General features: G+C 36.7%; 2 protein-coding genes across 3 annotated transcripts in view; one reads left to right on the top strand and one right to left on the bottom strand.

Annotated features, from left to right (window-relative positions):
• The window catches only part of HINT1 (histidine triad nucleotide binding protein 1), a 450,407-nt gene extending 436,855 nt beyond the window's left edge, over nucleotides 1-13,552 (bottom strand). Inside the window, exons 1-3 of one of the 2 annotated variants that reach the window (XR_014491458.1) lie at nucleotides 13,389-13,552; nucleotides 11,658-11,762; nucleotides 9,550-9,784 (exon numbers count right to left, since the gene is read on the bottom strand). Coding sequence is in view for 1 of the 2 variants with exons in the window: in XM_083354653.1 (XP_083210779.1) it covers nucleotides 9,620-9,784; nucleotides 11,658-11,762; nucleotides 13,389-13,499 (381 nt within the window). In the remaining variant the exon portion in view is untranslated. Of the gene's footprint in view, nucleotides 1-9,417; nucleotides 9,785-11,657; nucleotides 11,763-13,388 lie in introns of those variants that run through there. The other variant, XM_083354653.1, reaches the window with a different exon arrangement.
• An 835-nt stretch (nucleotides 13,553-14,387) lies between these two features.
• Nucleotides 14,388-26,746, top strand: LYRM7 (LYR motif containing 7). The gene is made up of 5 exons (XM_083356910.1): nucleotides 14,388-14,443; nucleotides 17,473-17,545; nucleotides 21,863-21,933; nucleotides 24,734-24,815; nucleotides 26,436-26,746. The coding sequence occupies exons 1-5, from the start codon at nucleotides 14,429-14,431 to the stop codon at nucleotides 26,504-26,506; spliced, it is 312 nt and encodes a 103-aa protein (XP_083213036.1). The 5' UTR covers nucleotides 14,388-14,428; the 3' UTR covers nucleotides 26,507-26,746.
• Nucleotides 26,747-27,345: the final 599 nt, after the last annotated feature.

Here is a 27,345-nt window from a genome sequence, read left to right as displayed (position 1 = left end):
CAGACTTTCCCACCATGTTAAAATGTGTATCTATTATTTCCAAGTTTTTCTCTTTACACATATTGATGTTATAGTCAAGGTGTTACATAAGTGTAAAGTATGTGTGATTTTTGCTGTCATTTGTCTTGTTTTGGGTGTGATATTTTCTTCTTTGGGGGAATGATTAATGCCTTCTTTTTCTCTCGGTGCATGTGTGTTTGTGTGCTTTCAAATCAGCTTTTTTATTTCTGCCTGGACCAGTCCTGGCAATTTTACAGAAGTGGTTTATCGTTGCCTCCTTCTAAGGGAGGAGTGTCTGGGCCAAGGTCACCCAGCTGCTTTGTGCCCAAGGCAGGACTAGAACTCACAGTCTCTCATGTTTCTAGCCTCATGCTTTAACCACTACATCAAACTGTGTCTATTGCCTTCCTTTGTGTCTATCAAATATTCCAAAATAGTTGCTTTTTAGATATTCTTCACTTTTTCATTTACTCTTTTGTCATCTTTTTTCTTTTTCTATTTCTTCTGTGTTTCTCCAGTTTTTCTTAAATATCTTTGTAAAATCTTCTTTTAATAAAAGATATTTTAAAAATAAGAAAACTGAAGAGAAATTCAGTCTTGACTTGGTATCTTCAAGTCCAATTCAGACAGATATAGTTACACAACCTTTCACAATTACTTGGAGTTATAGGAAGATCATAAATATAAATACAAAGTGCCAAATCAGTGGTGAGCTTGTACAATTTTCTAGATTTTTTTCAGCTTTACCTAAGTCAAAGTGAGAAGCATTTTTACTGCATAGTCCTTCATTCACTTAAGCAAAAGATAATATCCATTTCTTCACACAATTGAAGTTGTAAGGTTGAACCAGACAAAGAAAAAACAGTTCTCCAGCTAAAGGTGTCAGGCTCATAAACAACTACCATTGGGTTTAAGGCCACTAAGTGTCGTGTGTGTGTGTGTGTGTGTGTGTGTGTGTGTGTGTGTGTGTGTGTGTGTGTATGTAAGGATAAGCGGAAGAATGCTTGGCTTTAAATCCTTAAAAATATATTGAAGAATCGTTGTATCATTCCACTAAGTAGATAATCAACTGTTGTATATGACTGAATTCTTGTCTGCAATAAAGATCTTAATCTAGCTGAAGCATGACTATTAGCCTGCTGCCAAGTCAGGCTGAAAAACTGACCTAAAACTGAAGTGTAGTTTACTGTAATTTATTGCCAAATCCTGTTGAAGAAGTCTGACAGCTTGATTAACCCCCTTCTGATTCAGAATAGTTTGGGTTTAAATAACTACATGAATTTTTGTGGCACATCTAAGAGCTACCTTTGAGGAGCTGATCACGCAAGTGACCGCCAGCCAACAAATCCATCACTTATGAAAGGGTTAGTGTTGGGTGCAAAAATGATGTTATGGGCAAGAATGAAAGAAGTTTAACTGACCAGTTTAAAGACAGACTATCAGATAAAGTGCAAGATGAGCTCATCTATCAAGGCATCCAAAAAAGGTGACAGCATTAATCAAGAACTGTCTGAGCATTGATGGAAGACTTGAAGAAATGAGTTTGAGAAGAAAGCAAAGGTGTCACAATTCTTTCATTGTCTCTTTCATCCTCTACCCATACAAGACTGACTTTATAACCTAACTGAATAAGTTATAAAGTAGCAGAACCTGATAAAAGTTATATCAATGCACATATGGAGAACCTGACTTCACAAATAAATACCCTGCTAAAATCATTACCGAGACATAACAAAATGTCATTGTGAGCAAAAAGGCGTTTTTCATGAGCAGATGTATGACTTGTTAGGTAATGAAACAGTTCCAGCCTTCTAGGCTCAGAAACTGAAACAACCTGCATGATGGCCCAGACATGTGAGGTTATACAACATTCAATTGTCCCTATTACGCTAGAAAGCCAGTATGGCATAGGATACAACTGTAGGCCATCGTAGATTTTGGCATCATTGATTCAGATGACTCACAAAAATAGGCTTTGCCACTCAACTTCCTATTCATGTTGAAATTATTGACGATTTACACTTATGTTCAGGACTCATCCCAGAGTGCTCAGACATTGTACAATTCAGCATTGACCAGTATCAGGAGACCTACCATTTTATTAGACTCCACACTGTATTTAAATGTCCTGGTAATTGATTAGCTACAATCCACATATTCATTGGATCCATGATGACATCATCTTTGACTTCCCAGAATGTAAAGCTTATAGATTACAAGGACTTCCTGTTCATTTAGTAAATGCACTCTCCAACTTACCCTGTTGACTATATGGATAATTCTGATATGTTTACGGCAACAAGATGGCTCAGCGGGTAAAGATGTTGAGCTTGTCAGCTGGAATGCTGACAGCCAGGGTTCAAGACCCGAGCGCCGCACAACAGAGCGAGCTTCTAGTAGTTTGAAAGCATGCAAATGCAAGTAGATAAATAGGTACCACTTCAATGGGAAGGTAACATAACATGCTGGCCACATGACCATGGAAATTGTTTTTGCGCTGGGACCTTCAGTCTAGAAACAGAGATGAACACCGTGTCCTAGAGTTGGATACAGCTGGACAGGGAATCCTTTACCTTGATGTATTTGCAAAGGAAGAATCACAGAACTTTCGTCCCTGTCAGTTCTATGACTGCAAAATCAATCTTATTGATTCACACAAAATGTCACTACCTAATGTCAAATACAATTTGGCCTGTTTAAAGAAATGTAATGGTAAGAACCTATAGAAAGTTTGAATCCCCTTATGCAGTGGTGGGATTTAGTCAGTTCACACCTGTTCAGCAGAACCAGTAGCTAATTTTTTGTTTTGGACTTCTGGAACCAGCATCCACACAGAGAACTGGTTGTTCACATATTTGAATCCCACCACTGTCCTTATGCCATTTGAATCCCACCACTGTCCTTCTTGAAAAGCTATTTTTCAAGAAGAATAGCTTTATATATAGTCCATGAGTACCAGCTCCTGAATTCTGTAACCATCAAGGATTACTACCTTCAGACCCTTATTTTTGAACTCTTACAACAGTTGGGGAAAGCGCTCAATTTACCTACAACCTGAAGGGAGTGGAGGTGCAATAAAATGCTTTTGATTGTAAATATTGGAAGCTAGTATAAATATCTGCATCTTTTGATCACCCGCTGGCAGAAGTAACTTCTAAAGATTCACAAATTATCCATTATTTTCTGGAGAATACTTTGATTAGCTATTTAAACAATTTGCTTTTTTTCCCCTAAAGCTCCTGACCTTCATGCCAATCAAAGAGTTCTTCAATACTTCCCTGTCAGGGCCAGAATGGACTTCTGGAACCAGCATCTACACAGAGAACTGGTTGTTCACATATTTGAATCCCACCACTGTCCTTATGCCATTTGAATCCCTGTCAGCCCCACTCGAGAGCAGACCAAAAATGAACTTCACAGGAAGGTAAAAGCATTTTTATTGGTATTAGCTGTAATAACAGAAACTTGCAAGTCTGAGTGTGCTGTATCTCTTCCTCTTCCTCAGTGAATTAGATATGTCTACCTAAGCTGCTTCTGAAGGTTATCTGGCTATTCTGGACTTTAAAAATACTTCAGTCCCCTTTGCCTGGGGCGTATCTCTGTGTATGTCTGTCAATGTCATCCTCTCTACTCTCCATGCCTCATCATTACAGTCTTTAAGCTAATTTATAAAAAAAAGTATTGTTGAACACTCTATGTTGAACTATTTGGAATTCATATGAACCCAGCATCTAAGTTTCTGAGATCTTCTCTACATTTTCAGTCATGTGCAGATTTGGAAGCAGTCTGACCATTTTTACTATAGAATTTGTCCTAATTTTGCTGTTTTGACCACACAACTGAAAATAATTCCAATTTAGAATTCCAATGAGATTCTGAAGCTCATCAAGCCTTTCTTCAGTTCAAACAAGCATTCATTTCTTGGATTAGGTTTCACCATACAAATCTCATTCCTCTACATTTTTTGGAAACTTATATTAATGCAACCTAAAATTACATGTGCCCTTTTTGCAACCGTATTACATTTTTGGCCATCTCAATGCCAATTGAAAGTGATTGCTAATAAATTTATCTTCCATACTTGCAGCAAAGTCTGGTTGATACCATTAAACAGCAAAATGCCACCTTTGTGAATATTGAGTTATTAATTGCCGTAATAGATTATGTTATAAACAAATAAACCTTATCTGCAGTGACCTATTCTATATGATTTCCTTTGTTCCTGTTTTTTACCAAAGCAGTTGGATTTTGAACCAATGTCCCAAAAAATATGTTCGATAAAATAACTGCATTTTACCTACCTTTTATTTTAGTTTTGTGTGTGTGTGTGTGTGTGTGTTCAATCTTGCCTATTTCTTTGAGGCTACCTGGACAAATTCCTGAAATTTTCTTGGCAAGGTTTTTCAGAATTGTACGGTGGGTATCAGTAGCTTTTTTCTTCTTTTGTACACATGGTTTTTCTCTTTTTGTTGTTAGTGTTGGGTATTTGTTAATCTGTTTTTTTTCTTTGTTTTGTATTTTATCTTTGGTGATAAAAGAATAAATATGCAGCTGCCATTTCACATTTTCGTTTATATAAGGACATTAATAATAAGATTCTATCTAGTATAGATTACTCATAGTCTTTTGCATTCACTCTCCAGTGAAATTTCTGTCATTTGCTGGACTCTGTAGTCTGTTTCTTCAGCTATGCTGCTATTTTTAAGACCAGGGGTCCCCAAACCCCGGTCCATGGACAGGCACTGGGCCACAGCATGCCAGAAACCAGTCCACACAAACAAGCAAAGCCCCATTCACGAGATGCAGGCAGTACATGAAACCACGCCCCCTCCAATCCGCAGAAAAACCTCTCTTCACGAAACCGGTCCCTGGTGCTCAAAAGGTTGGGGACCTCTGTTCAAGACTATTCATTCCAGTTTCAGTTTCTGTGCAAATTGCAACTACAGTAAGAAAATTCCATTAGAGAACCACAAAAATTAATCTTATTCTGCCCTCGTGTGGTCAATCTGAAATAACAATGCCTTAGACATGCTGATAAATTCTGCCACTACAAGAAGTAAATTAAGCTTTGTCATTTTATAAACATATCATATATAAAATTGAATAAATTTAAAGAGCTATTCTGATGTTTTAGCACAACTCCTATATGGGAACAAGCAAATTAAAATATTCTTAATTTTTAAAAAGTTAATATGGTTAATGGAAATATGGTTCCCTGACATGATTAGCATTAAAGTGTCATTTTAATAAAATTTCTTCTTTGCATTATGGCTTCCAAAATGGACACCTAAAATTGCATTTTATGCATCTTCTTCATCCCTAACTGATTTGTTTTGGGGGAAAAAATCAATGATTCTATCCAGTCTTTGTTGTTTATTAATATAGCTTTTTTTAAAATTAAACATTTTCTTTTCCCCTTCAAAGTAACTGATACCATTATAACATTTATAATTTATTTTCGTTCAGAATTACAGGCAATCTGTCTGTATCGTTTCGTCCAAAATTTTCATTTTCAAAATTTTTTTTGAGACATACTTGAAGTCCTGCAGACTTAGTCACAATTATTTTTTATGAAGTTTTTACAAAATTGAGCTATTTTCTTGGTTTGCGAGATATAAACTAGCTAGAGTAGATTTGCACACCAGAAGCCTCAAAAATATTTAACATTCAGCATCTGCTAGATCTTCAGGTGGCTGGGTTAAGAATGTGGTAATGAATAAAACTAGTGAACATGGGAACTTGATATGCGCTTTCCACATGCTGGTCTTATTATTACACTATTAACAAAGTCTCCTCCAAATAAACTTACACACAACTTATTTTTTCTTGGCCAATTATTATTTTTTTCAGCCTTCAAGACAGGCTTGACTCCTGGCAACTGTCTGGAGAAATCCCAGCAATTTTCTTCACAAAATTTTGGAAATAGCTTGCGATTGCTTTCATCTTACGACTGAGAGAGCCATTCACCTAAATTCATCAGCTTTCTTCATGCTTAAGCTAGGATAAGAACATTCTCTTAGTTTCCAGATCAATGCTTTTAACCACCAAACTGGTTCTCATAACTAGTAAAGGTAAAGGTTCCCCCGCACATGCGTGCTAGTCGTTTCTGACTCTATGGGCCGGTGCTCATCTCCGTTTCAAAGCCGAAGAGCCAGCGCTTGTCCGAGAACGTCTCCGTGGTCATGTGGCCGGCATGACTAGACGCCAAAGGCGCACGGAACGCTGTTACCTTCCCACCGTAGTGGTCCCTATTTTTCTACTTGCGTTTTTACGTGCTTTCAAACTGCTAGGTTGGCAGAAGCTGGCACAAGTAACAGGCGCTCACTCTGTTACACGGCACTCGGGATTTGACCCGCCAAACTGCCAACCTTCTGATCGACAAGCTCAGCGTCCTAACCCACTGAGCCACCGCGCCCCTCTCTCATAACTAAGTAAGCCTAAATATCTAAGAACAGAATTTTCCTTTTCTTCTATTGAACATAGCCTAAGAATTTGTGGGGAACAGGCAAATGATGAAATAAGTGCCGTGACATACCTTCTGCTCTTTTTTTATGTGATGCCATTGTATGTATCTGTGCCAAGGGAGAAATTTGCAATGTGATGTTGTGATCCTTTTTTTCATCATTGTGATGCAACCGGCATTGTCTCATTTGTGTTGCTTTCCATAGCCATAAAGACAGTTTTGTCTGTTTGGGGCTTCCTTGTTTGGTGTCTTTCAGTATTTCTGTAAATTATTTGCCATGACCTCAATAATTTATGATCAAACAAGCAGTGCATACTGTGTATTTCGTTCATTGGTATCCTGAATTAGACCAATCTGGACAAATTTAAGCAGTGTCCAAGGCAGGCCATCTCTGACACCTTGTTTAGTAATTCACAAATAAAAGAACACACCTGCAAAAATTGTACACATTTCTTCCCAAGCTCTTTAGATAAGGAAAAGTCCAGGCTGGGCAGGGATGAGGAGTGGAATATTTTTATTACTAGCTCAGGCTTCTAATTACAATTAGTGGGTTTAACGGATCTCTTCATTTACTCTCAATCTCCATGCCTGACTTGAAGTCCATTATTTTCTGTTTGCCAAATGCAAACGGCATTTTCAATCCATTTTTCTCCCCATTGTGAAAAAATAATCCTGTTCTACTTGTCTATGTACTAAACCTTTGCAATTGAATTAATGATCATGCACACTAATATACTATCACATAAAGTGCAGACTTACAAAAATAGGTTATTCAGTAACAATGCACAGACAGACTTCTCCAGTTTTTTAACTGCTGCACAGGCATCACAGTTGCATGCAGAAATTTAGACACCTGGTCAATTTGTATATTTCAAACATTAAACAGAAGCTGCCACAACCTCTCCATGTATAAGGTAAAGGTAAAGGTTCCCCCGCACATGCGTGCTAGTCATTTCCAACTCTAGGGGCCAGTGCTCATCTCCGTTTCAAAGCCGAAGAGCCAGCGTTTGTCCGAGGACGTCTCCGTGGTCATGTGGCCGGCATGACTAGATGCCAAAGGCGCACGGAACGCAGTTACCTTCCCACCGTAGTGGTCCCTATTTTTCTACTTGCATTTTTACGTGCTTTCGAACTGCTAGGTTGGCAGAAGCTGGGACGAGTAACAGGCGCTCACTCTGTTATGCGGCACTCGGGATTCGACCCACCAAACTGCCGACCTTCTGATTGACAAGCTCAGCGTCCTAACCCACTGAGCCACCGCGTCCCTTCTCCATGTATAGTTAAATGCATAATCTTTCTGCAAATTTGAATGTGTATTCGTGACTTTGGGTGAATGAATGTTTTTCAGCCCAAACTAAATTAGCTGTTGTTGAGAAAAAACTGGAGAGAATACGGCTGAAGTGGGACATCAGTCTAATAAACCATTCATAATGAATTGTTAAAACTAAAACTCTGCAGAAGTAACATCTGTTTATCATCCTTTTGATTTTCATCTCAAAAAATTAAGTAACTGTTTTAAGCTTCCCTACTATAGTCAAACTGAATCTTGTATAAACGCAATCTTGAATTATTTCAAATATAGCAGAAAATATGTTTTCAACCTTGAGCACTGAGTTCCAAAGACTCTACTCAACGATTTCAGATCATGGCACTAATAAAATGAACATTTAATTTTAAATGATGGAAAAATAATGGAGTGATTTAATGGAATAAAGCAAAACTGTTGCAAGTTCTCCCACTTGTCTCAACAGATTCCACTGGCCATCTACCCCTCTAACTTTGCCAGTGCCATTTTCTCACTCACTGTTGATGAACTAGCTTATCTGCTTATTCCTTATTACAGGGGTATCACTCGAACCCTTTTCCTACCAGCTGTCCCATCCCCCTATTCTTTTCAGCACTTCCACATCCGTATTTTAAATTAATGTTCAGTTTCTGTTTGCCACCCATCTAAAGTCTATGACTCTATGCTCAGCTGCCATCAACATCATTGGGTTTTGTTTTCATTCTTACATCCCTTGTGCCCCTAATAAGTGTTTTGATACATGTACAGAACAAAACAGCCCCCAAATTATTCTAGATGCAGATCAAAGGATCCAATTTCAGTACAACATATAATCTTTGGCACATGGTTACATCTTTCTTTTAATCTGAAATGGTATTTTGATTTACCTACACATCCATAATAGCTAAATCCTATTGGGTGAGTGGATATTTTGAATTCTGAGCATGTTGGGGGCATTCAGAATTGGATGCTCTGAGAGGGAGTTTGTCTAATTACAAAATAGCTACCACTGGAAGCTTGGCAAGCCTCTAAATGCTCATTAACAGAGGAGTAAAAAAAAAAAGCTGCTCCCTTTTGTCCTAGTAGCACCCCCTTGCACTGTTAACTCAATATGTAAAGATTTGGTTACACTTTAGAATATATTGTTTTTCTTCATAGTGTGTGTGTGTAGGTATTGCATTAGTCTCAGCAAACAACAGTATTTTGAGAAGCAAAAGGAAAACATCCAGGCATATAAAATGCTACTTTCAAAGTAACTCCTGTGCATTTCTGCTTTAACAAATACCATGGAAAAAAAGATTAAAATTTAAACATGTGATTACTCCCAGTACAACTCACACTTTCTTTTCTAACATACCTGTAGTAACATTACAACTTAGAAACAGTTTTTGGAAAGTTTCTAGTGGCTGCATCCATAGCTTTTAACAGCCGAATATAGCAGTCTCAGACAAGAAGCAACGGATGGAAACTAGTCAAGGAGAGAAGCAACCTAGAACTAAGGAGAAACTTCCTGACAGTTAGAACAATTAACCAGTGGAACAACCTGCCTCCAGAGGTGGCGAATGCTCCAACACTGGAAGTTTTTAAGAAGAGACTGGACAGCCATTTGCCTGAAATGGTATAGGGTTTCCTGCCTGAGCAGGGGGTTGGATTAGATGACCTCCAAGGTCCCTTCCAACTTTATTATTATTATTATTACTCTACAAATTTATGTTAGATAATATGAAAGTGGGGAAAAAGAACCATTAAGCTTAATCTTTATTGACCTATGGCCAAAATTATAACTGTGTTCCACAAAGATTGTTTTGGTATTATTGACAGAACAAGTGTGGAGTCTATTCAACAGACTGAGGACACTTTTCTTCCCATTCTTAGCCTGGAGGCCAGCCCATCTGACGTCCCCCAAGTACATGGAGATGCACATGATAGACTGACTGGGCACCATCTGGACCTTCATTCACAACCATTCGATATCCTCTGCTCAGGCCTAATTCAGCTGCACATTTCTTTCCCACAATGATTAAATGGCCAAGAAGCTGAAAAAGAAAAGCAAAACACAGCATTTTAAGACAAAAAAAGGAAAAAACAGACTCCATAGAATGGCCAAACCAAACTCAAATTAGGTATCGAGAGTATATGTATACAGTACAGTTTCAGCACCAGTACGTTAACTCACCAAAAGTGGGAAAATCACCCAAGGTGTGGAACATACAGTATAAAAGGGCCAAAGCAGCTTGCGTATTCAGTCATTTCTCAAATGTTCTTTAAAGCAGATTTACTTACTGTTACACTGAAGATTAGCTCAGAAAAATGACAGCAAAAAAAGGGGAGGAGGTGAAACCTAGTTCTTCCTTTGTTTAGAGAAGATGCAACCTATACTCTCACAGCAACATTCCCTCATATTCTATTGGAGGTTTTATAACTAACTTTTAAAAACCATTCAAGGACAAACTTGGAAAAAGTAAGAGGCTTGGGAAAAGTAAGAGACAGTCGGACATTTGCATTCTTTTAGAGGGTCCTTGAGGCCACCTAGAGGTTTATCTGTGTCATTAGGATCACTTGAGTAGTGTGAATGGGTGTCGAGCCTTCTTGGAACAGTTTAAAGGACTGTGCTATAGACCAGAGGTGTCAAACTCGCAACATCACGTGACGTGTCACGACATATCACTTTTTCCGTTGCCGGTAACAGAGTGGATGTGGTTACGGTGTGACGCATCCGGCCCATGGGCCGGCAGTTTGACACCCCTGCTGTAGACTGAAGATAGATGATGTCATATACCTCTTCCTCTGTTGAGAGAGGACCGATTAATTTAGACATAGATGGCCTCTTTGACCCCTCTTTCAAACCAGCGGGTGTCTCTGTATAAAATGTGGAATTGCTTCTTCAAGAGTGGCCTTTGTCATTTAAATGCAGATGGACTGTTGAAATCTTGTCCTGATGGGTTTGTTCTCTTAGCTTAGGGCTATTAATTATTAATAGAGGCTATTAATAAATATATTACCCATTGCTGCTACTGTATAGGAATACAGCACAGTACAATTACCCTAAGACTATATTGAAAATGTAACAATAGAAAGTTAAGTCTGATTGCACTGTATTATTTACAGAAATTCTAAATGTTTATAACTATAGTATGCAATCAAATAAACTTTGTTTAGAATATGCAATCAAAATAAACTTTGTGTAGAAACTTAACAATGATAGCACTGGTCTTCCCAGTTAATACAAGGCAATAAAGTTTGACTGAGTTGTCCAGCCACAATTTCTATACCTATGAGAACTATCCAGATTTTACTATATTCCAATTTGTTTGGATGCTTACGCTGAAATTGATTAATGTTCTTGTAACAAGAATTGCTATTCAAGTTTTGGATCCTCATGCTTAACTTACATGTTATCTCAGAAACGTAAAAATGAAAATGAAAAATGAGGAAAAAAATTGCCTAACTTCTCCAAGAAATTCACCTCTCCTCATGCTATTAATAGATTCCTGCCCCCGCCCACCCCTATAAGCTAAGAAAATAGTTTTTTGTTGACAAACATGGAAGTAATCTGGGGCAGTCTTTTGTTCTTTTCAAATAAATTCATGCTTCTTAAAGCTTTGAAAAAAACCTCTTGAAAACTGAAATGTCCGTTAGTATTGCACGTATAATATAATTTATTTTTTTATTTTTATTTTAATCCCATTTATATCCCGCCCTTCTCCGAAGACTCAGGGCGGCTTACAATTTAAGCACAAACCAATGTGCTTCACCTTACATCATTGAACTAAAACTCTTGAGCTTTTGCTGGTTTAGAAAACATACCAAAACATACCATCCTTCTTCAGATCTCTCCAATTTTAATTTAACTTTTCTTTTGAAAATCTGGCCGCTATTTAATAAAAAGATTTTTTTTGCAATACTTACAGCTGCATCGGTATCTTCTGCTTGAGATATCTGAGCAATATGTTTCTTAGGGATCACTAGGAAATGAGTTGGAGCTTGTGGAGAAACATCATGGAACGCAAGGCACTGAATAGAAAAAGGCGCCACTTTAGTAATAGCTTTTATAAAATGAATATAAAGTTTAAATAAGCATATGAACCAAAAACAAGTTTTTAGCTGGCCTACTTTGTATGAAATATTATCCTATGCTGGCCTGCCCTCTCAGTAACAATAGTATTTTAAAATACAATTAACAATTCAAGCAAAACTTGATTAGGAGTTATGGACATGAAGACTGTGAGAAATAGACTGTAAGATGGATTTGTTGAATTAGTCACAACTTTTTAAAAATGTAGTTCTACTGGGATCCTTAAAAATAACCCTGCTCAGAACAAAAATACTTTTTCCAATCATCAACTGCGAATACAGACAAGATTGTAGGCAAAATAGAGCCATAAAGTGGAAAGTATCAGAATGTCTTCAGAAGCCCTAAGGAAATCCTAAATAAAATTGGTGCAAACCAATTTTATTTTATTTTATTCCTGGGTTTAAAGGGAAGTGACAAATCAGGTACTTACTCTCCCACCATTAGTCTGTTCTCAATTACCTAGGTATTTTTCAACCATCGGGCCCTTGTCTTTGCACTGTATAATTTAGCATACAGCTAGCCTTGCAGGAATATTTTTTCCCCATGTCCTCATAGTTTTGTTTCACCCCAGATGCATAATGAATAGAACAGGGAATGTTATTTACTACCTTGCACTTCAGGGGGAAAGGTGCAATATAAATAAGCAAATGATTTGATAACTGGATTTGGTCATTAATAGATAATTCTTTATTTGCATCTATGCAAATGAATATGTTCTGGCATATCTTTTTTTAGCTTCTCCTCAGCAAAGCAGTGAAACCATTTTACTTTGTCTTTAAATATATCACTGTTTTCTCCAAGAGTACAGTAAAGGTGTACAAAACCTGTTATCAGTCGTTGCTTTGGGAAAAAAAGTCAAATTATTTGCTTATTTATATTGCACCTTTCCTCCTGAAGTGCAAAGTAGTAAATGGCGTTCCCTGTTCTTTTCATTATTCATCTGGGGTGAAACAAATGAGGACATAGGGGGGTGAAATATTCCTGCAAGGCTAGCTGAATGTTAAATTATACAAACACCTTGCAGAGACAGGGGCTCAATGGTTGAAAATTATCTAAGTAATTGAGAACAGACTATAATGGTGGGGGGAGGAAGAGCCCTGATTTCTGCCTGGTTAGGATTATGCCATTATAAACCATGTTAAGAAGTTTAATCTTCAGAATAGAACACGTAAGATTCAGGGTGGACCATTAATTGCAGATAACCTATCCTCCTTGTCGTTTTTTGGGGGGGAGGGGAGGGGGAGGATGAGGGGTAAAGGAGGCAGGAAAAATAGAGCCCCCAAATGCAAAGACAGTCTACCCTGGCGAGAAGAGGGAAAAGAGGGAGGCACTCGCTTTGCTTGGCACTCCACCCACAGGCCACGAGATAAACGATCCCGTCAACGCGGCCACTGAGCATGGCTCGAAATCATGCGAATGCCGATTCAGCGTGGCACTGCGGCCAAAAAAGGCAAATAGATCTGGCCAATTGATTTATGGCTGCAGCCATGCAAGCGCGTGCTCGCCATTGAGCGGAGGAGGAGGAGGAGGAGGAAGAAGATCCGAAGTCGCGCCCGTTTCCCCACCTTCTCGTCCTCGAAGATGATCTTGGCGGGGATCTCTTTGCGGATGATTTTTCCGAATATGGTGTCTCCGCCCGGCTGAGCCGCCTGAGCCCTGCAAACCTCATCAGCCATCTCTGCAGGAGAAGCGCCTAGCGGCCGGCCACCTCTCCTTCGGGCCTTCTATAACCCGGCCCCACCCCCCCTCGAACTGACCAATAGCAAGCGTAAGATGGGAAACAAGCGGCACGACTGCCCTATCAAAGCAATATGCTGATAGAGCCACTCGTTTTACCGGTCGATTCGCCTGCCCGTCATTTTATTCCGCCTCCGCGTCTTTTCCCGAGGAATAGCAAGCTCAGAGGCGCAATCGTATGATGCGGCAATAAAGTTTATTTTTTTTTAACTTTTAAAATCAGTTTAAAAAAAAACTTCTGGGAAAAATGCCCTGAATGAGTTCAGCGTTTCTCATAAATTATTACAAGGCTTTATAAATGTCGCCTTTTCATTTCAGTCATTTATTCACCTTCTATAGTAATCAATGTTTCTCTAACTAGCATTGCATCAGACAATTCTACTGTTTCCGTGACATGTGAATTGGAAGCAAAGGAAAACATTAAAAAAAAATTTCTATGTTAACACATTTTTTGTGTGTGTGTGCCTGGCACAATGTTTCTCAACTTCAGAAACTTAAAATGTGTGGACTTCAACTCCCCAAAATTCCCCAGCCAGCTTCCAACTGCCGGCTTAGCTAGGGGAATCTGGGATTTGAAGTCCATGCATCTTAAAAGCTGCTGAGGTTGAGCAACATTAGAGGAACGCTGATGCTACTAATTCCTTTCCTGCAAAAATTGTTCCCGCTTTCCCTTTCATAATGCTATTCTCAATGTATAGCTCTCGGGTCATCTTTTATCTCCTCCTCCTCCTCCTCCTCCCATTCGCTGATTTGTCGTTGTCGTGAGGCAATATTCTCATAGAACCAATAACGTGCACTGGTAGGCGTGGCTCTGTTCCTCCCGGAAATCTCTACAATAGGGATTCCTCCAAGAGCAGCGATTTCAGCAATGCGAAGGGCAGAGGTTAGTTGATGGTCCGAGGTACTTTCGCAGGCAAGATACTGTTTTGGGGCGAGAGATGCGGTGTTGCTGTTGGGCTGGGAACATTATTTGAGCCATATGAGAATATATTATAGTTGGAGTACATGCAGAATATAGTACACATGAATGTGTAAGAGATGTATCCCCATGTATCCCATAAACTAGTAACATTAGTTGCGTTGTGTTACTATGCCCAATTGATTTTCATATTATGCATACAATATATGAATCCTTGAAAACTTCCTTGAATTTTTTAACCTGCCGGATAATCTGGTCCTGAAAGTGAGATTGTAATAAGGCCAGTGATTATGCTGTGATGTTCAAAGGATAGTAAGTTATTTATTTCTTTTAGAATTACTTTCTGCTTTCTTATGATTTACTTTGGATCTTCTACTGCATTAGATTGCAATTTCCCATCACCCAAAATGCTGTAGAGCCCTATTGCATACCACTTTACATCTGCGTTCACACAACACACCTAATACACCATGTTACAGTTCAGTGTAATGTATTTAGTCCTAAATTTCTCACATGGTCTTTGGCAAGCCACTCTTTTAGTACGTTTTTTCCTCTTTAAATGGCACGTGTGCTTCAGGGGTGATTCCTGGCAAGTGCCTGGAGTCCCTGTAGTTTTCTTGACAAGATTTACACAGATGGTTTGTTACTGTCTCCCTAAGGCTGAGAGAGAGTGACTGGCCCAAGGTCACCAGCTGGTTTCATACCTAAGTTGAACTACAATTCATTTTCCTGGTTTCTAGCCTAATGGCTAAAACACTGCACCAAATTGGTTCTCATTTAAATGAATGCATAGATTATGCATTGAATGGGATGAAATGTCTATTGCTTCACTCCCATAAAAGCTATTGCCCTTTTTGTTTTGTCTCCTAAACTCATGTGTTCTTAATAGTTATAGAACCAGCAGAAATACAGCAGGCGGTACCTCTTTTGAACAGGAAAGTTACATCTATGGAATTGCTGTTAACTGTACATGTTTTAAAAATGTTAAGTTTTGAAAAGAAAAGAAAAAAGCCGTAAATCTGCCTTTTTACTCTGGTGTTTACTGTTTTTCCTTGATGATATTTCAGTTCATAAGGATATTTTTATTTCTTCCTATAAGACAGTTTAAGATGATACGAGGGTATTTTGAGTGGCATTAGTGTATTTTGGTCTTTCTGCCAACCTCCTGGTATGTTTATGGGAATTATTCCGATTCCACTAGTCCACAAGTCTCCTGCGGCTCCCAGTCCTCTGCCGTGTGCAGTCCAAAAAAAAAAAAGTGGGACTAAAAAAGTTCAACCAATCAATTCAAATATGCAGGGTAGGTGCATATCTCGCCTTGCCTCCACTCTTCAGTCAAACCCTGTTCTGCGCATGTACGCGCATGTGCAAACATTTTTTGTGGCTCCCAGTTTTTCCTTTTGTGAGGGAACCGGTTCCGAGTAGCTCTTTCACTGTTTCAGGTTGCTGACCCCTGCACTAGTCAAAGAGGCTGGTATCCTGTATTACCAGTTACAGAATGTTTATATATTTCTTTCCTCTCTGTCAGAATGAAACAGTAACTTTACTTTTCTAAAAATTCATCTTCCACTTATTTCTCTATAAATTAAAAATGGGTTTGCAAAAATAAGCGTTATAAGAATTCTTACTGCTAATTCTCTGCATTAAAAATAATATCATTACTAATGTCTCTCTCTATTTTAATTAAGCCAGTAGTGTAACAGCTTACCAAACACATTTAAGCATTTTCGAAGTACAATGTCAAATTTCTCTTAGTTTAATTTGTTTATATTTTAATTAAGCAGTGTTTACTTTCCAATACCTTTCTCTCACAGTTCTAGCATCAAAAGTTTAGCTAACATATTCTTTTAAATTTTATATATTTATATTTATTTATTTATTTATTTTAATTCCATTTATATCCCGCCCTTCTCCGAAGACTCAGGGCGGCTTACAAGCTTAGCAGTTGCCTAACTCAAATATGTGGCAGCTCTTAAAGTTAAAATAGAAAACCATTACAAAAAATAACCAAAATCATAAAAACACATTAAATACATTAAAAGAATAAAAACTATGTCTTTTTATGGTTTTCATAATCTGCAAGCATGCAGTTCAATGTGCTAAATGATGTAACTATCTAGCAGGCTCCACACTTCCATTACCAGATTCCAGGAAAAAGGGGAAAGTAAAATCTTCAGACCCTTCCAGAAGACCAATAAAAGCTAATCTAACCTTTTTAAACTTAAATTTAAAAATATTTATTATGTCAGATATTATTTCTGAAATACCTGTAAAATATCTTCTTTAACAATTTTCCTGTCACTTTCTGGAGGCTTGCCTATCTACTGTAAGAATCAGGCAAGGAATTTATGATTATACTACCTATCATATTATGGTCTTTTCTGCTGATTTTTACATACCAGTATCACATACCAGTATCCACGTTAGAGGTTGCTACCGTATTTTCCGGCGTATAAGACGACTGGGCGCATAAGACAACCCCCCAACTTTTGAGATGATTTTCAAGATTTTTCGTCTTATACGCCGGAAAATCAGCAAGCCCGGGAAGGCACGCCCTCCCCTCTCACGGTGGAGGAAGCAGGGCAGGCTGGCGTCTGGCGGGAGCCGGCAGGGCAGTCCTGCGCACGCGCGCACTCCCTGGTTCCTAAGGAGTCCTCGGGGAGCCATGGCAGGCGCCTCACGCTCTTCCCTCTTGAGGCAGCATCAGCGGAGCCGTCCGGCGTCGGGCGGGAGCCGGCAGGGCAGTCCTGCGCATGCGCGCGTTCCCCGGCTGTTAAGGAGCACTCCTTAGCAGCCGGGGATTGTGCGTGCATTTACATCAGCTGCCATTTCTAGGAATCATTTTCATTTCATTCTCCTATGTCTAAATGCTTTTTCTTGGAGTTTTTCTATATTTGTTTCCTTGGTATGCTTACTTCAAATTTAACTGAGCAAATGGTGCTTTCTTGCAAACATAAGAATGTAAAACTTTTAACATTCTATTGTATTTACAGGTCTTGAAAGTTTTCAAGGTTTTACATAGGACAAGGCAAAATGTGTTCAAAGGTGACACCAGAAGCTTAGACGGTAAGAATTCTTGTGTTTTTTTAGTAAAGGAACTGAAGGAACAAATTCTCAATCCTTTTCCCAGTAGAGCTATTTAAAAACATAGTTTTTAAAAATAAAGTTTTAAGGTATGATTATTAATTCTAGCATGTAGCTGTATTTGAGCATCTATGCTTTTTTTGGAATGGTATACATTCTGTATATGCATTGAGCCCCTTGTTTTTTCTTTATAAAATCTCACCAGTGTTGAATTGTAGTTGCTTCACTGCTTATTCAGTCTTTCTGTGTTTTATCCTAAAAGATACAAAGCCTAAATGTATTTACAATTCTTACTTTATGACCTAAAAAAGTTTTATTCAGTCAGAAGAGAGGCAAACTCTGCCTGGCTAACCTCAAACTGGCACTCATGCATTTAGATCAAATATGTGTAATAAGATGACTTACTAGCTTCACCACCCAGAAGCTTTTGGAGAAGAGTTTTCTAAACCTTAATGTTACAGCAGGGCTGCTGGAACAAGAATTTAGTCTTTCTCTTCACTGCAACTTTAAAGGGGACTGGGGAAAAAAACAGAAATTTGCAGGTGTTTCATATTAAGAAGTGCTCACTTTTTTCATCCATATGCATACTAGATGAGAACATGTTTCATCAGTCAATGTATTTATATTTTCTAAACCTTGATTTCTCATCCTTGCTATGGATACATTAAAATTTCTCCTGATTTTTTTTTAAAAAGGAAAACTGGACTTTTCATCCAGGTCTTCTGCTTCATGAGTTCAATATCATATTTTGCTCTTGATTCAATGTACAACATTAAGTTATTCTGCTTTCCAAATAAATGCATTGGAATAAATAAACTGCAAATAAGGGAAAAATTAACTTGAATGAAAATTTATTACAATCAAAGGACCCAAGAACAAGCTTAATAAAAAAGAAAACAATACATGGGAAACAAATCATTCAGAAACAAGTTTTTTCATGCATCTAATCCTGGCAGCTGAAAGTTTGGCTACATTAGGCCTAAATTTAGATAAGAGAAAATTTTATATACATGGTTTGAAAAGCCCGGTTGAAAAAAACAAAGGAGAAATAAAGGTTTGCCTCAGATCATACAGTATACAATTCACACAAACCTAAACTATGATTTATGTGGGTTAACTATGAGTCCTTACACTAATTGTTTTGATAATACATTTCTAAATGAACTGGAAAACAGGGTAAATTAGCTTTATTACTCAAGTCCTATGAGCTTATATCCTAGAGCCCTTGTCTAATAAACAAAAAACCGAAGTATGCCCCATTAAAAATAGGCAATCTTGCGGGAGGCCAATTCGACTAATTTTATGGGTTATAATTTTAAACTAGTAACTAATAAATCGGTCATCAAGATAAGAAAGTAATTCTGAACTGGAATGAAACACAGTTAGTATAGCTGAGTTTTGTCCCGTCTCAAAAAGAACTATAGCATTTCGTACAGCTTGTAGTATTAAAAGGGATCCCAACAAATGGACTGTTTAGATATGCACAAATACACAGCAACAAAGAACCACCAAGACCAGTCCCGTCAACACTGACAAGGCAAGCCACTAGAACAAGGATGTCAAATGCATGTGTCACATGACGTGTCGCAACATATCGTGACTTTTTTCCCCTTTGCCTGAGCTGGGGTGGGCATAGCTTACACATGATGCATCCGGCCCATGGACTGGCAGTTTGACACCCCTGCACTGGAATATAAAATCAGAGCAAATTTCACTCCCTGTAGCACTGATAATGTTACCTAGTTTGAGTAATGACGTCTGCAAGAAAATAACCAAGCTCAGAGAGCACCAGGGACCCTCTTATTCTTTTTTTTAATTTTTTTTATTAATTTTCCAATATTTCAATAGTATCTTTAAAAAGCAATGTGGTGTCTGGGTTACAATAGTTCCCTTCAGACAAATACATATTATTACAAATCTCCAAATTGTTGTAACCAATATTTCCTCTCCCTTGTTTCTTTTAGTACATATTTTCTCTTATCTAAATTAACATACTTCTCATTGCTATCCATCAGACATTTAATAGTTTTCTTATATTTGTCAATACCTTGGTATATTTTATATTTTAACATTCCATCTTTAAGATATCAAAACACCTAATATATTTTCCAGCTTTAATTTTACATTAATATTCAAATTAAACGTTTAAAGTTTCTCATTTTCATATTTCTAAATAACCTCCTTTCCCTTTACACAATTTTCTCCGATACCTAGTAATGTAAATACACTTATTTATCTCATTTCCATATCAACAAGTTAATAGTACAATATAAGAATGGTAGTCATTAGAATACCAATTGCAAGGAGGAGAAAGAGGAGGACAATATAATATTCTTATTTCTAATTTATAGTTTCCACATATTGAAAATTAACCAAAATTTCTCCCATTTCAATATTTAATATATCCTTTCATGTCACTACATCCAAATATATTAGCTACATTGTATCATTCTTAACATATATACATCTTAATCCATTTCATTTACAGTAAAGAGCTCAGGATTACAATGTTAGTATTCATACATCTGTATTTTTTTTTAGTTAGTATTTTTATCTACTCATCAAAACAGTCTCTCGTAATCCAAGTACAATTCTGTCTATTTTGGTATTATCTATTTCAGGCCTCTTAAGCATGTCCATATTTCTTCAATCTTATTCTTGCTTTCTTCCTTTGCCATGTCATTTTTCACTTCTTTGCCTCAGGGTCATCAAAGCATTCTTGTGTTGTTATATCATATTGAAGTAGCCCTCCAGTCTCCATTTTCGAAGGGTTGAGGGGTTTGTTGACAGCGCCAAATCTTTTCATTATTTTCACCTCTTGATATAATTGTCCTGGACTGAATAAATTTTGTTCCACCTGTTTCTCATTTTGGTCTTCAAAAGTCTGTGCTTGTTAATTCTTCTGCCAATGTATTTTGTTAAGTATTTTGTATTTTCTTCTGTTAAGTTCTGTCACGATAAAATATTAGTTGTAGTCACAGTTTGAGTTTGTTTCTTCGAGATGCTTTCTAATTCTTTTCCAAAAGCTCTTATTTCATCGCCATCTGTAGAAAGGAACTGATAGGTTTGGTAGGATATTTCCCACATAGCTTAGATTTGTTTTTGAAACTCTTCCATGGTGGAGTTTCACATCTGGTGTTCAGGGTTAATCTTATCTTGTTTTTCTTAAATGTTTTCTTAATTTTTTTTTTAAAAAAGTCAGCTTGCAATTTCAGGTTTAGCCACTGAAGTGCTTTGAAAGTTCTTTTCTTTTAGTCCGTTTATTTTTTCAACATTTTTTTAAAAAAAAAACACCCCTGAGTTTGCTCGCCGCTTATTTGAAGGGAGGGTTGAATTCCCCCCTCCCTCTCCACAGGGGGGAAGGTACTTAGCACCTTATTTAGGTGAAAAGAAGAAGATTAAGGTATAAGAGAGGAATCTTACCACTGTCTCTTCCATGCTGCTTTAATGTTGCCTGGTGGTAAGTTTGACTTCGGCTGTCTGCAGCCTAGTAACTAGCCATATTACTATGGCCGGTCCTTCGTCCGCCGGTTCGAAGGTAATGCAGGACTAACGGGGGTTGCAGCTCCCCTGCGTTTCTGCAAAAGCCCCTTCTTGCTGGTCACCCCTCCAGGGCGACTTCGGCCCTTTTAGGACCCCCCAGCAATGCGAAACTGGACATGGAAGACAAGAGCCGTCCTCCAGATGTCCATGTCGGCTGGCTCAGCAAACCGGAAGTTGGGACCCTCTTATTCTGTTCATGTTATGCCACATTTGAAAAATAGGAGCTTTGTTGTTGTTAGCTGTGAAGTTGTGTCCGACCCATAGCGACCCTATGGACAACGTTCCTCCAGGCCTTCCTGTCCTCTACCATCTTCTGGAGTCCATTTAAGCTCACGCCTACTACTTCAGTGACTCCATCCAGCCACCTCATTCTCTGTTGTCCCATTCTTCTATTGCCCTCAATCTTTTCCAGCATTAGGCTTTTCCTCAGTAATATGCTGGTTTGTGATATGTCAGGTAAACTTTCTTTAAATACTGATTTCTATTAACCTTTTCATGTTCAATTTCCTCAAAGTACTGCAAAAGAATAGTTTTTAACTTGCATTTGGGACTTTTAGTGACATTTTGTAATATCGTATATTGTAACTTAACTATTGGGGAAACAGACTACATCTTTTTAAATATTTTCAGATTAGCACATAAGGTTCTGATATCATACTATGGGAATAAGTTTTATAGAAGAACCTATTTTATCTGTAACAAAAAGCTGAATAAACACATTTTTTAAAAATACCTGTTCTCTCTTTTTTAATCTAGCTGCAAGACTTAAGATAAATGAAGAATTCAAAAATAATAAAAATGAGACTTCTCCTGAAAAAATAGCTGAGGTATTTGCACAGAAAATGTTTCTGCTATTGCAACTTAAACTAGCTTAACTTTTACAAAATATACTAAGTTTAATTTTGTATTAACTATATGAAGCAGATTAGGAACAGAATGAGGACGGATATTACTAGCAAACAATTGCAAATGTTTCTGTAAAATTACCTTTCTTAATGGTTTTCTAAAAAAGAAATGACAGTGAAACTGCTAGAATACATGTAATCTGTATATTTATATTGGAAACCACCGCTTGAAAGTCAGTGGCTAAATCTCTGTTTTATGGTGATAGTTTTCTATGCTTCATATTCAAGGGAAAAGATAGTGCAAAGCAATAATCAAGGATGAATTAGGAACAAGCAGCTGTTGAGCAGAGATAACAGTTACTTTATTTTTCTTCTTAGAATTCTATACTTTGCAACATTTTTATTGCAGCTTGAAATAGAATAGTCTAGAGCCTCCTAACATTTAAAGCTAATACAGATAGTCCTTATTTAGTATTACACAGGACTGACAACTGTTGCTAAGCAAATTGGTCTCTAAATAGGAAATCAAATGACTAAGATTGTGCTTTCCATTTCACATTTTCCTGCCCCTTGGAATGCTCACTCCAGTGGTGTGATAATTAGCAGAAAGGAGATTAGTATTTGTATTTACATTCATTGGAGAGGAAGGGATTGTAAAAGACTATGCAGACACACAGTGGGGAATATGCATTGGAAAGAATGTGCATTGGAAGGAATGTGGTGGCGGTGGCAGCCCAATATGTTTGGGGCTGGGAGCCATGAGCACCATAAACAAATAACCTACTTTATTCCCCATTGTGTGCCTCCTTAGTCCCTTATAAACCCTTCCTCTCCAATCTCGCTGATGTTCCAGCTACAGGGACCACACAAGTCAGGCACAGGATAATGCTTACAAATCATAATTATATGACTGAGGGATGCTGAACAAGGCAATCAGTAAGTAAGAACTACTTGTAGGTACTTTTGAATTTTAAACATATGCTACGTTCGTTCCCGCAAAATGACCACTCTGGTGGTATGGTCATAGCCAGTCATACAATTTACTAAAAGACAATGGATTAGATGATTCCTATTACCCTTTCTTGCCTCCCCCCAAACTTTCCAGTTTACACACTCATTTTGAAAATTTTCTGTCTTTAGGCAGAAAGAGCATTGAACCAGAATCCTGATCACTTTTATTTTTAAAGAATGCCTCCATAGAAATGTTCTGGAAAATATTTTTTTATTTTATTTAATGAATGTGTATATGTATATTATATATGCATATTAAAAAGAAACATAAAATAGGATTTAGAGCTTGGAGGGCAATAAGAGAAGTTCCTGCTGGCACTTTGAGAAACCATATTGGGAGAACTAAACCTTAAGCTTTTGGAATTCTGTAGGAGCTAGCTAGGTTTCTAATGAAACCAATTTCTTCTTTCTTATTAAAGCATGGCTAAATAGATCTAGAGGCTTTTTTTTAATCTGACCATTAATCAATCAAGATCCTGAAGCAGGATCAATTTTGTCACCTTTCTATTTAGCAGAATATGTTACTATCAATCCCTGCCTGACAAAACTGTTACTTTGAAATTTATTAGCTCATGAGCTAATAAGTATTATATTTTGTCACCAGTGTCTAGTGAATAAGCTCTTTTTGTTGTTCCATTTCAGAAACATTTCCCCCGCTCACTGAATATTTTTTCCTAAAAATGCCACCATTTATAAATGAATGCTAGTTATCTGACAGGTGAAAAAGAGAGAGATTAGGGAGATAGCATCTCTGAAAAACCTGTTTAAAAGAATAATAAATTGCCTGTAAAACAGGAACAAGCTCTCTTATGTGGATGCAGGATATGTGTACGGACACCTTTAAATGAACCAATCTTTGACACAGAGTCTTCTTGCAGAAATCGGCATAGTAGATTCCATTATTCGGGTAATTTTATCTCTCTTAAAATTGGAACAGCTCTAATTCCTTGAATTACTGATATTTAGTTTCTTTTGCCTGAAGGGAAAAAAAACTTCTGTCAAATTCAGCAAGTGTTCATGTGTTCAACAGCATTAAAATCTCAGCTGTAAAAAAATGAATTTATGAAGCTTTCACAAAATCTTGGCTGATTGAAAACTGATAGCTAAAATAAACACATGCATATTTTTTCACGTGTTATTATTCTTTCAGTCAGTAACTCAGATATTTTTACAAGCTGGCTCATGCAGATAATTATTTAGATTTGGAGGAATACTGTCAAATTATTCATGAACCTGATGGAATGATGAAATTATAACTGTTTTGAAATCATAATAAACTGTAGTTACTATCTGTATATCAAGTAGTATATTCCTGCTTTGTGGGTTTGAATTTTAATAAAGTGTGAGATCTTTTTAGTGCTATCTAGTTGATAGCTCTCTTGAGTACTTGTTTGGAGCATTATGATAGCATTGTAATGATTTCTAGTAGTAGGTGCAGTATAAATTAATGAAAGATGTCAAAAATCATTAAACTGATAGTTTCAGGCACTCTTTGGTGATTATAAAGGAAATATATTGAAAAGATCACTTTTGCACTGTTTTGTAAGAAAATACAGGGTTTTTATTATTATATCTCCACCCCATGATGAATATCTCTTTATCCATATTCTATTAAAGCATATGTAATATAAATAGTAATGTCAATATCAAAGATAAACATCCTTTGAAAATCTCAGTTACGAAATGTACAATGAACACTGTTCTTTCATGAATGATTAGGAAGCAAAATATATTGGTGAATAATTATTAATTGTTTCCCAACTCCACCCAGCTTATAAAATTAGCTTCAGATGTGGAAGTTATACTTAGAACATGTGTCCTACAAGGTGTTTATGTGGATGCCAACAAAATAAGTAAGTAAAGATTCTCTGCCTTGCAAATTTTATTAATCAGTTTAATATTGAGTACTACATATATGAAGCTAAACTTGGTACAGTGTATTTGATTTATTAGGTATAAATATATATATACCATAGATAGAGGGGGTACATGTGATAATTATACAGTATCATCTTTCAGAATTAAATTAATATATTAAATAGAAATTCTATAGATTTCAATATATTCTGTTTATGGCAGGTTGATATTAGTTTCAAGTAGTTCTTTAATGAATAGTGGAATATTGAAGAAATATATAGTTATAAAATTCTTATAAGTTATCAATTTTTTTTCTGTTTTCCTAATTCCAACAAAATTGGTTTTTAATAGAAACGTTCTACCTTGAATAATTAAATATCTTAACATATTAATGTTTCCAATAATATATTTTTGTAATGTATCTAATGAATTATTAAATAATGCATACCTGAAAAGCCCCCCTCCAATAAAATGTATATGTTTCCTCTATTTTTCTACCCTATGGTACTTCCTATGGAATGTGAGATCTTTGCAACTTTGCAACTTAAAATACAAAATGTTATGATTAATATCAAACAGGTTAAACCTCTTTTAATTCCAAATAGGTACAGATTCAGTTTGTATCAAAACCTTAACTAGAATTCCAGATGTGAAGGCACCATAACTTTCTGTTGGCATTTTCGTAATGATCTGTAGCATGGAAATTTGCCCTTTTTTAAAAAGCTCCTATACATTCTATAAGCATCTTTTACTGACACCAGTGGTAGCATGTCAATCCCTTAGACACCCCTTAGGCTTCCATGGCTGAGACTGGACACAAACTGAGATGTCTACAGATTTAGTTTGACACCTTAACCAACATGCCACATTTGTTCTCCATTATACTGAATAATCATATTTGGCTTTTTTAACTGAAAAGTAAGAAGTAATTGATTACTGCATTCATCTACTCATTACTAGCTACAGTACTTATAGGATTTTGTGTCTCAGTAATAAAGTGTTTGCTTTCTGGGCAAGAAGTCACAGATTCAATATCTGCACACACAAGGGGGATAAGGATGATCTCAGAGTTCAGCCCTTTATCATATAACATAAACATACAATGGCATAGAAATGGTCTGCCACTTCTTTCTTCCTAGATTTATTTACTTAATTAACTTCTTAGACTGCCCTACAGCTGTGGTTTTCACGTTTCTATCCCATCCAAGAACCAAGTATGGCCCAATTCTGCTTAATTTCCAAGCCCAGGTAGATGCTGTCACTTGCTGAAATGGTATCTCCAGAAATGACCAGAAAAATTCCTGCCTCAAACTCAGGAAACCCACCACCAATTGAAACAAATAACATTTGGATTAATACGTGAATGAATGTTTTAACTAAATATGGAATTTTTTTGCCATGACCTGACTATGGCAAACAGATAAAGAATATGATCTTTGCAGTAAGCAGAACATTTAAATATGTGTGTTTGTAATTAGTTTATAATTTCACAGATTCCTTTTTGTAGAAAATAATGCTTCTAATTCTACAATCTCCATTATAAAGTATTAGAAACAGTGTTGCCTTTGTTTAAACAATAGTATGGAAAATCTAATATTAATGTCTTTTTCTTCCAGGGCTTTTACCAAGAAAGGACGTGCTGCGAGACAATGCTCCATACTGTGACACCCCAAAGCAAAACACATGAATTTAATAGAACAAAAGTTTTGATTAATTAACTGTGCCATGTAATTTCTTTTAAAATAAAATCTCTTTCCTATTAATATCGGCCTAAATAAAATTCTCAATATGAATTATTGCATTCAGATGAAAAGCAAAAAAAAATACTTTTGTTAATTCAGGAAACGTATTCAGATTTATTTTCTGGTTTAAGAGAATGTCTTTACGTATATGGTAACCAAATTAGTGTAAGACTTTCATAAATTTTAATCCCTCCAATGGATATGATTCATTCTTCCTATGTACTTCCAAGCTTATATTTTCCTTTCAATCCCCAAATATGTAATAACCTATTTTAGAATTAAAAAGAAAATATTTTCAAATTTTCAAACATAATTCTAAAGATTCCAGAAAAACAAGGTGCAGAGTTTCATGCAATTAATGTAAATTATAAACTTTTTAATTTTCAGTGAATATTATGCAGCATACATATTATTTTATTCAAATTTAAGGAGATTATTTTAAACCTTTACACTTGAGGAAAGAAGTGTTGGTTTATAAAGGTATAATTCCAGTCATTCCATTCCACTCAGAAGTAGTTCACATTGAATTCATTGGGCTTAATCCTAGATTTGTAGATTGCAGCCTTAAGCTTTGATGCTATCTACAATTTTCTCCCTTCCTGATTTAGTATGGTGGCTTTCATCCCCAAATTATTAAAATTATGTATATTGTATTTGCAGAATAATTATCATTGGATAATCACACTGAATTGACTTCATGTTCTCCATTTGGAACCAGAAGAGGTACTAACTTACATCCTGTCTCAGACCATCTCTTCAACACTGATTTAATTATTCTCATAGC

Source organism: Vipera ursinii, assembly GCF_947247035.1.
Source record: "Vipera ursinii genome assembly, chromosome: 2".
Lineage (NCBI taxonomy): Eukaryota > Metazoa > Chordata > Lepidosauria > Squamata > Viperidae > Vipera > Vipera ursinii.
The sequence above is the reverse complement of the archived record's forward strand: the minus strand, read 5'-3'. Positions and strand labels throughout refer to the sequence as shown.

Coding starts and splice junctions, on each gene's coding strand:
- LYRM7 (XM_083356910.1), top strand. Junction 17,546..21,862: donor TGACACCAGAAGCTTAGACG/GTAAGAATTCTT, acceptor TTTTTAATCTAG/CTGCAAGACTTAAGATAAAT. Junction 24,816..26,435: donor TGTGGATGCCAACAAAATAA/GTAAGTAAAGAT, acceptor TTTTTCTTCCAG/GGCTTTTACCAAGAAAGGAC.